General features: G+C 38.5%; 1 protein-coding gene across 6 annotated transcripts in view; it reads left to right on the forward strand.

Moving 5' to 3' along the window:
• Window positions 1-13,778, forward strand: part of Herc1 (HECT and RLD domain containing E3 ubiquitin protein ligase family member 1) — a 152,986-nt gene that overhangs the window by 9,239 nt on the left and 129,969 nt on the right. For 5 of the 6 annotated variants that reach the window (XM_076925366.1, XM_076925371.1, XM_076925369.1 and 2 more), the window contains exon 2: window positions 10,108-11,063. In XM_076925366.1, coding sequence (XP_076781481.1) covers window positions 10,134-11,063 — 930 coding nt within the window. In that variant the 5' untranslated portion in view covers window positions 10,108-10,133. Of the gene's footprint in view, window positions 1-7,054; window positions 7,219-10,107; window positions 11,064-13,778 lie in introns of all 6 variants that reach the window. The other variant, XM_076925367.1, reaches the window with a different exon arrangement.

Below are 13,778 nucleotides of genomic sequence, written 5' to 3' on the forward strand. Positions count from 1 at the left end.
ACACATTGTTCACAATCAGGGCTGCAGTGAGGTCATGTGATACAGCATGACTGAGTACTGCCAGGGACACCTCGGACCAATTCTGTGTTTGATTTTGAATTAAATGTTGGTAGACAAACATCCAGAAACCTGCTTATTCAGTTATGCCTGAATAACTGACCCACAGTTTTAGAAAATCTACTTTTGTTGTAGTCTAGCCTGTGGGTCCTGGCCAAAGCTCAACTTCAAATTAAGGTGAACTGCAGCTGTTGGTAGTTTGTTTGCATTCTGGATTAATCGCACCTGTTAGAGTAACAGATTGTTTAACTTGACATGTGTAATTTACTCTTTTATTTTCAAAGATTCTTTCATTACAAGTGTGTTGACAGTTACTATTCTGTAGCCCAGCAATTGTGGCTGGCTCCCAGATCTGTTCATTCAAGTAAAAATGAACAAAATGATGTCTCTCACAAGGCAAGACAAAATAAAATAGCCCAACAAAAAACCCAACATGTGTGTTGATAGTCTAGAAAACTTACATGTTTGATTGCAGCCATTGTTTGGAATCATTACATTAAAAAAGATTATTAAAAATAGTAATATTTTATTATTTACTTGAAAATTTTAAATGCTATTTATCACATATATATGTGTGATCAGGGGAAGCCCTTGTACCAAGGTATGTATGTGGAAGACAGATGACAATTTGTAGGAGTCAGTACTCTCTTTCTGTCATATCATGGATCTTGGGAATTGAACTCAGGTCATCAGGGTTGATAGCCAGTGCCTTAAATCACTGAGCCACCCTGCTGTCCCAAAACAGTAGGATTAAAAATAGTTAAATGTCATAAACTTAGTACTAAAACATTGTAACTATGTTTTTGCTTTGACTTTTTGTCAACAAGAGTTAACTTTATTTCATATCTCTGGTTTGAATCTATATTTATTGTATTCTACTTCTGCTTTCTTCTTTGCCATGGTTAAATCAAAAGTAATTCTGAACAGTTAATAGTACTTACTGCTGCTTTTTTGAGAGGACCTAAGTTCAGTTGCCAGCACCCATATGACAGCTTACAGCCATCTGTAACAACAGTTCAAGGGGATCTGATGCCCTCTTCTGACCTCCATGGACACCAGGGTCACACATGTTGCATATATGTACACTGAGGCAGCCACACAGATACATAAGATAAATACAGATTTAAAAAAAATGTTGATTAAAAACCTCTGAGAAATATTGAGCATGCTTTATTTCCTGCTGTATCAAATATTCAGCCAAGATTTAATTCATTATTTAAAAACAAGAATAGCCACCTCATTACTGTTTAAGTTTGCTTTTGTCTTTAATAAATGATAAGGTTATACGTGTAGCAAAGGATAGTTTTAAAATAAATACATTATTTATTATTGTTAAAGTATAAAAAAGATACTGTATTTCAGATTATAAAACTGGCTGGCTGCCTACTTCACCAAGAAGGCCACTTGGTTGATAAATTTTACATGTTATATGAAAGAATACACAGGCAACTTAAAATAGCTTGTGTTACCCTCTTTATTAGCTATGTGATTAACAAATAGGGAGTATAGAAAGCAACACTCAATATTTATTTTCATGGTTCTGTGTAAAAGATACAGGAGGAGAAGAGAGGCTCTGCGTTATTAGACCTGAAGGAAATCAGGAGTTGTTAGATCAAAGGGCAAGAGGTGGCAGTGAGTGCATATCAGTTGAGTGATAATAAGGAGTGACAGGAGTGACTGCCTAACTAAAGCAGAGATGGCGGAAGCACATGGCGTGGTTAATATTTGGTAGGCTGTGAAAGGTAGTGTTTTTGATCCCGAAGTAGAATGAGGGATTTTGGTATGGAGCTTGATCACTTGTAGTCCTGGCAGGAAACAAATGGATAAATTGTTGATATTTTGGCTTAAGAAAAGGAACAGGATTGTGATATTCCTAAGACTACACTGTCGAGAAGCTATCAGTACCTGTAAACTTGAGGAAGCATGAAGACCTTGGGACCAGAGCTGGACAAATGGATGCCAGTGTATTGGTTAGGACTAGTGGCCTTAGAGAAAAAAGTTCTGTGAGGTGGGAAGGACTTGAGAAATAAAGGTTGTAATTTCTTTTTCATCTCATTCTCCCACCTTACCAGTGCCCTTCGTTGTTCTAATGTAACAAGAAATTAAAAAGGTTGGGGGATTGCTGGGTGGTGGTGGCTCTTGCCTTTAAATTCTGGTACTGGAGAGCTAGAGGCAGGTGGATCTCTGAGTTTGAGACCAGCCTGGTCTACAGAGTGAGTTCTAGGAGAACACCAGGGCTACACAGAGAAACCTGGTTTTGAAAAACAAAAACCAAAATAACAACAACAACAAAAGGTGGGGGAGTGTTATAATGAAAATGCTCTAGGGAAAGACTTGCTTTAAAGTATTTTGCATCTTCATAGAAACAAAAATGCAATATCTGATACACTATTCCAACTTACAACAAAAAGGATGAAGGCAGTCTATTACCTGATTTATTTTTAATAGCCTCAATGTGGCTAGTTTATTATTTCATTGTAGGTTAATTATGAGACCAGAATTAATTCATCCTCTGCAGAGTTCCTGAGGGAGGTGGGTGCCAGTGGCTGATATTAGGAGATATTAGGAGAGTACCAGTCTTGAAAATTATGTCTAGTTGTGGAATAGGAAGGGTCAGAGTAATAAAAACAAGCACATAAATAAGAGCAAAAAGCCAGGTAGAATAGGATAAGTCTCATTTGTCTGAACAAATATAACATAAGAGGAAAATCCGATCCAGTCTGTATCAGTGGACATGGGGTAATTACAGTGTAGAGGCCTTTGAAGAGAAACTTTTTTCAGTAGGCCTTTAAAGTATGAATTTTGATAGGAAAAGATTAGGTAAGTGAAGACCCTTAATCATACTATGTGAGCAAAGGCACAGAAGTGGAACATTTGGTTTGTTAAAGGTTAGGGCAAAGGGCTGGAGAGATAGCTTAGTAGTAGTTAAAAGCATTTGGTCTTGCAGAGAACCTGGGTTTGTTTCCCAGAACCCACATGATAGCTTAGAATTCCCCTGACTGTTAATTCCAGGGGATCTGACATTCTCCTCTGGCTTCTAGGCACCAGGCAGGCACATAGTGCCATGCAGATAAAACACTCATACATAAAAAATTAAATAAAATAATAGACTAGGGATACAGTTAATTGAACTGGAATTGTGGGAACCAGCCTGCTTTTGAATAGACTTAACTCTGCAATAATGTCTTAGTAGGAAATAATATATGGGCAGTGATAGAGTTGAGTGTTAGAAATGAACTTTAGAGCTGGGATGGTGGCACATGTCTTTAATCCCAGCACTTGGAAAGCAGATGAGTTTGAGGCCAGTCTGGTCTACAAAGGGAGTTCAAGGATAGCCACAGCTACATAGAAACCTTGTCTAGAAAAACAAACAAACAAACAAACAAACAAACAAACAAAGAGCTTCAGATTAATCTGGCAGAAGCAGAATATATTAGGACTCCTCAGATACTTTCCAGAGTAGGTTATGAAAGGTGTTACAGGGCTGGGCCAGTAAGAATATGTAAGAAGTTGCCATGCCGTATAAAAAAAAGAAGCTAAAGGCTCTGTGATTTTGACCCTGGGTTACCCTAAGGGTGATGTGCCCAAAGGGTCTGTTTTTATAAGAATGTAGGAAGAAAGTGTGGGGAAGTGTTGGGAGGTGGAGAAACTGGAAGAGATGCTGGGACTAATTTTGGATATAGTGAAATGGGGATAAGAAACAGTGTCTTAGGCATCTTAAAATATAAGACTGCAGAGATGCTGACCAGGGAAGGAATTTTGGAACTATCAGCCTCAAATGGACAAGAGACAAGGGCCTATAAGTCATTGGGGGTTTCCTTTATTTTTTGCTACTTTTGGAACAAACAAATTTTACTTAAGATACAGTAAAATTTATCATCTTAACTATTTGACAGGATTTGACAAATATTTAAAATGATTTTACTGTCACATTCTGCCCATTTTATTCTTCAAAAGTCTCCTTTTACCCTTAGCTGTTAACTGTTCTTTATCTGTTCCCTAGGCAGTGGTCTACTTTTTATCACATTGGTTTTACATTGTCTAGAATTTAATACATACATACATACATACATACATACATACATACATACGGGATGTTATGCTCTGTGTTTTTCTTTTATGAGACAGATTTTGTTATGTAGCCCAGGTTGGCCTCAACTTTGTGATTATGACACACTGTATAGCCGTGTGCCATTGCATCTGTCTTCTAGGATTCTCTTTTGTTCGTTTGTTTGTTTGTTTATGTGTTTTTTGAGACAGGGTTTCTCTGTGTAATAGCCCAGGCTGGCCTGGAACTCGCTTTATAGATCAGGCTGGCCTGGATAGAACTCACGGAAATCCACCTGTTTTTGTTTTTGTTTTTTTTTTTTTTCCCACAAGACACGGGAATCCGGAGAGCGGGATTCAGCAGTGGGTTTTTAAAAAATTATTATTATTATTTGTTATGTGGCCCAAACTGGTCTCACATTTGCCATCTTCTTGACTAAAATCTTAAGTACTGGGATTGTAAGTATACAATCACCATGTGTAGCCTTTATTTTCCTTTTACAGATTTTTAGGTTTAGTTTTGACATTTTGGTTCATTAAACAAATTTGAGTTGACTTTGTGTGTGGTGTGAGGTTAAGGTAAGTTTCATTTTACCCCTATATGTATAATCAGTTGTTCGAGCACCTTTTGTTGAAAAAGAAATGAAACTGCCTTAGTATGTCAGTTAAAAAACAGTTGGTTATATATTTACCTGGGTCGTCTTATATATTCTCAGTTAAGTTCTGTTGACTTATCTTGATGTCAGTATTACAAGCCTTGATTATATTAGTTTTATAATCTCTTAATTCAATAAATTTGATTTCTAGTTTGTTGTGTGTGTGTGTTGGGGGTACATTTATACAACTCTCTCTCTCTCTGTGTGTGTGTGTGTGTGTCTATGCTTGTGTGGAGGTCAGAGGTCTTCCTTGATGGCTCTCTACTTTGTTCTTGGACTGACTGAAGCTCACTGATTATCTAGATTGACTGGACTATAAGCCTGTATGGATCTTCCTAGCTCTGACTTCCCAGTGCTGAAGTTACAGAGGTATGCCATGGTTCTCTGTTTTTACTTGGGTGTTGGGCCTCTGAACTCAGGTCCTCGTGTGTAACCAGCACTGTACTGACTGAGCTATCTCCCCAGCGCCTCTTCCCAACTTTGTTCTCCCCCTTTCCATCCCTTTCCCTTTTTTCCTCTTTCCACCCCTTCTTTTTCATTTCGCTTCCTTCTCCTCTCTTTCACTTTATCCTCTTCTTTTTTGGAGATGGAATCATGCTGTTACCCAAGCCCTTGGCCTTATCCTCCTGAGCTCAGGGATCCTCTTGTCTTAGCCTCCCAAGCCTTTGTATATCTGTCCTGCAGAATTCAGAATAGGACTGGGTAAAGTCTTTGGTTGTTGTCTGATTTGATACTGCCCTACCTTTCTTTCAGCCCTGAAATCTCTTAATAATCTTGAGTATGTGGTTAGGAAGAACATATTTTAAATCGTAACGATAGACCTTTTAGAATGAGCTGAATTGAATTTGATTCTTTGAAACATTTTGAGGTTTTTAATTTAAAAATGTAGCGCTGGGCAGTGGTGGTGCATGCCTTTAATCCCAGCACTTGGGAGGCAGAGGCAGGTGGATTTCTGAGTTTGAGGCCAGCCTGGTCTACAGAGTGAGTTCCAGGACAGCCAGGGCTACACAGAGAAACCCTGTCTTGAAAACCAAACCAAACCAAACCAAAAAAAAAATGTAGAGTGATCTAGAACCTGCTAAACTACCTCTGATATGATTGATGTTCAGAAGCAGTGTGACTTACTGCTGAAAGGTCAGATGTCAAGCTGCTGCCTTTGAATTCTTACTCAGCTATAGTAAGAATGCAGTGTGACCATGGCAAACTGTTTAGCCTCTCTGTTCTTCTATTTCCTTTGCTGGCAAGTGGGGGTAATCTGAGTACTTGCTTCATAGAGTTGTCTTCACCATCCAGTAATAGTTCCTGCTTTGTAGAAAGTGTTCAATAGATTAACAGCTGTCATTGCTTTGTTCACCTGGAGAGTGTATAAAAGCTTCAGAATTTGTAAGTTCACTTGGAGGAACCATTTTAAGGACTTGCTTGTGGGAACCCTCTGCAGAAGTCTTTTTTTAGCCTTTTTTTCCCCCAAGAAAATATTGACAGTGGTATTATTGGTGGATTTTACAATTTTGAATTTGTGCATTGTATCAGGAAGAAAGAAAAAGACAAATGTACTTTTAGTTGGATAAGTCATCATTATACATTTAAAAACCAAAATAACAGCAATTTGCTTGGATTTAGCTGTTTCATCAGGATTGTGAATTAGTGGTTCTAGAATTGGTTTGCTTCTCTTTTGTCTATAGTTATCTATAGTTCTTTATGTGCTGAATAAGCACATTGGCCTTTTGCTTTGTTGACTAGTTCTTACTGATGTAGCAAAACAATTTGTATGTAGCAAATGCAGTGAGTCTTTTCCGTTTGTGCATTTCTTTTTAAATAGTGGTAATCACAAACATTGTTGATTTTGCACAATTAAACACTGATGACTTTATCAAAAGACAAAATGAGAAGAAATTGAGTTAATAGATTATATGTGAATTGGCAACACCTTATTCTGTAACTAGAATGAGTGTTCCAGTGAGCTGAGCAGAGGAGATCATCTTTATGGATAGAAAAAGGCTAAAGCAAGCAGAAATAAGGAAGAACAAATTAGACTGGTCCTTTAAATCAGCTTTACATGTGTAGGATAAAGCAAAGGACTTCTGTCATATGCCTAAGACTGGCTCTTTGGGGATGTGGCTGTTGTCTCCCTGCTCTTTGGGTAGATGAGATAATGACTTGGTGATAGCTTGTTGATGGGTACTCTCATATGGTTTGCTCTGTAAAACTTTATGCAGGTGCTTAGTTCAAGTCTGTCTCCTCTTCTACAGTTTTGTTTAACAATTTATTTTAGTAAAAGTATCTAAACAATTCAGCAGGTGCCTGGGATTGGAGCACAATGAACTGCGCTGCAGCACATGTTGGAAGTAAAACTGCAGAACTTTGGAAATTGGTTCTCTTCCTGAGCTTGGAGAAGTGAATAGCTTTGATAAATGTCTACTCAGTAGCAGTTCTCCTTTCACTTCCCAAAGGTCTGGAGGTAGGCATGGAGGCTCTAATCCTTTACTCACTTGTTTGCTTTCTTTGATACCTGTTTCCTTCAGAATGGAGCTCACCAGGAGTCCCAGTCATCTGAGCATACATTCAGACATGTTAGAAAGGAGCTTGCTTGGGAATATCAAAAAATTCCCCCCATCACTTAGGACATTTCTAGGGACTTAGAAACTTAGGGACCAGTAACAAAAACTAAGCAGTATACTTTTCACTTTGTTAAGAATACACATTAAGCAGATAACTACACAAATAGTACATAATGTAAACTGTGAAAGGTGTTAATGGATTTAAAGTAGTGGTTGCTGTGTATTTTAAAAGATGGACTTGCTCTCGTGTGGGTACAGTTAAGGATAGATTTCTCTGAGGAAGTGATAATTTATGATTAAGTTGACTTACTGAGTCCAGAGTAATACGTTTGTGGTGTTGAGATGTTTAAACTGAGATCTTGCACTAGATGTTGACTGGGTGAAAGCAGGTTCTCAAGTAGAAGGAACAGCATATACAAATGAAATACAGAGGGACTCTTGTCAGGAATCAGAATATCTCAGGTGTAGCTGTGGAAGGGAGAGCCAGGGGGAAAAGATCAGTTCTTGGCTGCTTTTACCACAGAATTTTGTTTTCTATAGGAAATTGTCAAAAAACCTTGTAGTTATTTTATTCTTCATGAAACAAGCTTAGAATTTCTTAAGAAACACAGGCATTAAGGGAGAGAGAGAGATATCAAAGAAGGGCTAGCATACAGCCAAGACATGGGTGCAGGCTTCTTGAGAGAATCCAGATTCTAAGTTTTTAAATATTGTTATTCCATGTCACATAGATTTTATCAACCAATTCATTCAGGTACCCTTTCCTTTTCCTTTTCCTCTCCCTCTCCCGTTCCCTTCCCCTTCCCCTTCTTCTCCTTCCCCTTCTTCTCCTTCCCCTTCTTCCCCTTCCTTTTTCCCTCCCCCCCTTTTTTTATGAGGCAGGGTTTTTCTGTGTAGGAACTCACTCTGTAGACAAGACTACCCTCAAACTCATAGAGATCCATTTGCTTCTACCTCCCGAGTGCCAGGACTATAGGCATGCACCATCTCCACTTGGCTCAGTTAACCTTTTTTGAGACAGGTTTTCCCTATCTAGTTTAGACTGGTCTGGAAGGTCATATATAGTCCAAGGTGGCATCAAACATGGTTCTCCTGCTTCTGTCTCTGGAGTGCTGGGATTACAGGTCCATGTCACTATGCCCAGCTATTTGTGACCCCTTTCTTGACTTTGCATTTGGAATTAAACCTCCCTCCCAAAGTCTGGTGGCAAAATGTTTTATTTATAGTTTTAATGAAGTAAGAAATAGTACCTAACCACTAAATGTTAGGATAGTAATAACCCTATCATGTACCTTTTTGGTTACCCAAATGCTTGAATTGAGGAAAATAATTGCAATTAATCAGTAATTTAGCAAACATTGTGGTGATGGTTTCGGTTGCATGCTAGGGAGTTAAAATGGAGCGAAACGGGGTTTTGATGTTGAGGTCTGTATTACCTATTAGGTGATTTAAAAATCCTCCATAATTATAGTTTAAAGTATATTTTGAGGCATTTTGTTAGAAAATTAGAATGCACTAATTCTGAAAGGCCCTATACGGTTTTTGAAGTAAAAATTGAAAGAATAGAAAGGGTTTTTATTAAGATATTAGAAGCAGTTTTCTCAAGGTCTTTTTGAGACGACCATTATTAAAAACTTTCAGATATGAAAAGAGTCAATGAGGCAGGGAAGAGGACCAGTTGGGGGATCTTTGATTTCTGGTTTTAAGAAGTTAGTTGTTGAACCTTAGATCAGCAGATTGAGGCTTTGAGCATGTAAACTCTGGTTTGTGTTTGTACTGAGTTGGAGAGGAGGAGAACTTGTGGTCTAGGAGTTTAATATGTAAGCTACACTAGGCAGTAAAGAGGCATCATCGACTTAAAGAAAGGTCTAGAGAGGAATCAGGCAGGAGCTGGTACACTTCTCAAAGAAGAGCTTTGGTGGAGAGGGGCATTTATATTTTGATAGGCTCTAACACTTTATCCTTCCTCATATAGACTGCATTTAGAATTCATTTTTTCCAGGGAAGGATATGGGATAATGAAACTTGGAGATACATTAAAATTCTTTTACCTTTTCTCTCTCTCTCTCTCTCTCTCTCTCTCTCTCTCTCTCTCTCTCTCTCTCTCTCTTTTTTTTCTTTTTTCTTTTGAGACAGGGTCTCACCTGTAGCCCTGGCTGGTCTAAACTTTCTATGTAGACCAGACTGTGCCCAGAGGCCCAGGTAGATCTACCTCCTAAGTGCTGGGATTGAAGGACCTTCTACTACACCCAGCAGCTTGCACTTACTTTTTGAGATTGCTTTTCATTTTCTTGAAAGAAATTTAAGGATGATGAGAGGTATAGAACATTAGAAAACTCTTCTTGTGTGTCTTTTTTTTAAAATCACTGTTTAACAAGTGTCAGATTTTGTTGTTTGTATACCCTTTTTTCCATCCAGACTTGGGATCAAACATGGGGCTCCCATGTTACAGTAGATGACTACTCTGCCATTCACTCTGTTTTAAAATGTTTTAAAATGAAAGAATAAAATGCCATTTTCTTATCTAACTTTTTAAACATTTTGCAAGTTTTAGTTCCATAGACCTTTATCCATTTCTGTCTTACCTAATTAATGTCTTATATAACCATGGTACATCTATCAAAGCTAAAATATAACCATGAGCATATACCATTAGCTAAACCTTAGGCTTTATTTACATTTTACTAGTTTTGAAATCACTGAATGTAGTATTAGATGGAAGTTCAGAAACATTTTAGGAATCATCTGTTCTAGTTTTCTCAGTGTCTCCTTTTTTTTTTCTCTTGTAGAACTAATGGCTGAAGAATAAATCAACATGGCGACTATGGTTCCACCAGTGAAACTGAAGTGGCTCGAACACCTGAATAGCTCCTGGATCACAGAGGACAGCGAATCTATTGCTACAAGAGAGGGAGTTACTGTTTTGTATTCTAAACTGGTCAGCAATAAGGAAGTAATACCTTTGCCTCAGCAGGTTTTATGCCTCAAAGGACCACAGTTGCCTGACTTTGAACGTGAGTCTCTTTCAAGTGATGAGCAGGACCATTATTTGGATGCCCTTCTTAGCAGCCAGCTAGCACTAGCAAAGATGGTATGTTCAGATTCTCCATTTGCCGGGGCACTACGAAAACGACTGCTTGTACTCCAGCGTGTCTTTTATGCACTTTCTAATAAGTACCATGACAAAGGCAAAGTGAAGCAGCAGCAGCATTCTCCTGAGAGCAGCTCTGGTTCAGCAGATGTCCATTCTGTCAGTGAACGTCCCCGGTCAAGCACTGATGCACTTATAGAAATGGGTGTCCGAACTGGTCTAAGCTTATTATTTGCGCTTCTGAGACAGAGTTGGATGATGCCTGTATCGGGACCTGGTCTCAGTCTCTGCAATGACGTTATTCATACTGCAATTGAAGTTGTGAGCTCTTTGCCGCCATTGTCTTTAGCAAACGAAAGCAAGATTCCTCCTATGGGCTTGGACTGCTTATCACAAGTTACAACATTTCTTAAAGGAGTAACGATTCCCAATTCTGGGGCAGACACTTTAGGTCGCCGACTAGCTTCTGAGTTGCTGCTTGGCTTGGCAGCTCAAAGAGGCTCTTTGAGATATCTTCTTGAATGGATAGAAATGGCTTTGGGGGCTTCAGCCGTTGTATATACTATGGAGAAAAACAAACTACTATCAAGCCAGGAAGGAATGATCAGCTTTGACTGCTTTATGGCTATATTAATGCAGATGAGGCGTTCTTTGGTATGTACCATGTACTCCAAGCGTCAACTTTGAAAAATTGTTAGCTAGTCAACCCTGGTTTTAATAATTCTGTGGCTCTTTTAAGAGATTTGGGAGTTCTTTTGGTATGTTAAGTTGGTTAAATATTTTTTGTGCTGTGGGGAGAAACACATATTGATCCATAAGGATAGGACAGTTATTACAGTGAAGGCCCCTAGATCAGAAGCTGAGTTTATAGTTTAAGTGTTATTTTTTTTTTTTTTTATTGGATTTGGAGAATTAACCTAGCTTCTTTGTAAATTCATGTGTAAAATGAGAGGCCTTGGCTAGTGAGTGAGTATGGCAGTTTTTTTTTTTTTTTTTTAAAGCATCCTTAATTTCATCCTTGCCGGGTTTTTTTGTTTGTTTGTTTGTTTCGTTTTGTTTTTTTGTTTTTTTTCAGTCTGCCCTCAGACTTGCTATGTAGTTGTGACTGGCCTTAAATTCCTGATCCTTCTGCTTCTACCTCCCAAGTGGTGCAATTATAAGTGTGCACCACCATAGCAGGCCTTTTTCTAGTTTTCAAAAGTTATGTACTGTGTTTCAAATATTATTTTAGGACCTGCGGATGCAGTCCTAGAGATACAGTTTTTGCTCTTACAAAGTTCATATCTTGCTAGGATGATCAGGAAAGAAATTCATAAATTTAGGGGACTAGAGAAATAGCTTAGCAGTTAATAGCTTGTTGCTCTTGGAGAAGACCCAGGTTCAGGTCCCAGTAACCACATGATGGCTTATAACCATCTGTAACTTCAGTTCCATGAGATCCAACACTCTGTTCTGATTTCTATGGCCACTGCATGCACATGGTGTACAGATATACATGTAGGCAAAATACCTGTACACATAGAAATAAGTCATAAAAAATCATAATTTCAGGTGAGACATTTTAAGAGGAAAGAAGAGAATGATAGTTTGAGTGTTAAAAGGTATGCTGCTTTAGTTAATGTGGTCAGGTTGGGTCTCTGAGTTGTGACATTTGAACAGAGACCTGAATAAACAGAAGTAGTGAGTTAAGCAGAAGTCTGTGGAGTTTATTGTCAGTAGATGTGAATCCCTTTACCATCATAACCTTGATATTATATTAAAGAATAAACATATATATGATAAATCTTAAGAATTTGCAAGACTGAACTGTAATAACTTTGAAATCTAAGAATAAAAATTTGAATTTTAAAATATTAAGGCTCAAATACTTATAAACTGACTTAGGTATAAGTTCAGTTAAGTTAAATTGATCAGGTTTTTGTTGTTTGTTTTTGCTGTGTGTGTGTGTGTGTGTGTGTGTGTGTGTGTGTGTGTGTGTGTGTGTAATGGTCTCACTGTATATTCCTGGCTGTCCCGGAACTCCCTATATTGGCCAGGCTGGCTTTCAATTCAGAGATCCACTTGCCTCTGCCTCTGAGATTAAAGGTATGTGACATCATGTCCTTCCAGGTTCTCGTGTGTGTGTGTGTGTGTGTGTGTGTGTGTGTGTGTGTGTGTGTGTGTGTGAGGGAGAAGGGGGGAGAGTGAGTTCATGTACTTTTTATTGCCCAATATAACCTAACAAATGTATTTTAAAATCACAAAAATGCCACTTGTTACATTTACATATTTCAAACCTTCCCTCCATTACCAAGTGAAATGTAGCACTTTTGATTAATAAAAATATTTCATTAAAAACAGTTTCAGAGTAGAAGCATTTAACTTTTTATCTGGTATATGTTTTGTATTTGTGAACTGAACTGTAAGTATTTGGTCACCTTCCTTCCTTCCTTCCTTCCTTCCTTCCTTCCTTCCTTCCCTCCCTCCCTCCCTCCCTCCCTCCCTCCCTCCCTCCCTCCCTCCTTCTCTCTCCCCTTCCCGTGTTTGTGTGTGTGTGTGTGTGTGTGCGCGCGTGCACACACCTGTTTCTCCATGTAGCCCTAGCTATCCTGAAACTAGCTCTGTAGATCAGGCTGGCCTTGAACTCACAGAGATCCTCCTACCTATGCTCCTGAGTGCTTGGATTAAAGGTGTGTGCCACAACTGCCTGGCTAATTTTCTTTTTTAAAATTTTTATTTAAAAAGTAATGTTACTTGAACATCTTTTTTTTTTTCTCATTATGTTTTTGCTTCTTTCATACTTTCAGATTTTGCTCCTTTTAAGTTTGAAATGCTTTATATCTACTCAAGTTAATATTCCTGTAAAAAGTCACTTAATTCCTCTTATTAGCTATGCATTTTGTATTGCTTTTGTTACCAAAGAGAGGAAAAAGACATTAGACATCATGAGTATGTGATTATATGTTTACCCTGGGTATTTCCTTTTAGAGCAAAATTAGTAAGAGATTTCTTCATTTTTTCCTTAGAAGGAAAGGAGTACCCCAGGCTTGACTGATTTCCACAATATCTGTTTGTTACGAAGAAATGCATGTCAGATCCAGCAGGTTCAGAAAGGAAGCGGGGGGGGGGGAGGGGGGGAGGAGAGAGAGAGAGAGAGAGAATATGAATATGAGAATGAGAATCCCTTAAGATTGCATAATATGGGTTTCTAACTTGTAAATTTCTAGTAGTCAAGGAGGAGGTTCTACACCACATGATTTAGTCTGTAAGCCAAGGAGTCAGATACTGTGTGGGATCGTGATGTTTTCTTGCATATTTAGGTAGGGGTGTGTGTGTGTGTGTGTGTGTGTGTGTGTGTGTGTGTGTGTGTGTGTGTGTGTGTGTAGGGGA

The sequence above is a fragment of the Arvicanthis niloticus genome, chromosome 26 (assembly GCF_011762505.2).
Source record: "Arvicanthis niloticus isolate mArvNil1 chromosome 26, mArvNil1.pat.X, whole genome shotgun sequence".
In the NCBI taxonomy this organism is placed as follows: Eukaryota; Metazoa; Chordata; class Mammalia; order Rodentia; family Muridae; genus Arvicanthis; species Arvicanthis niloticus.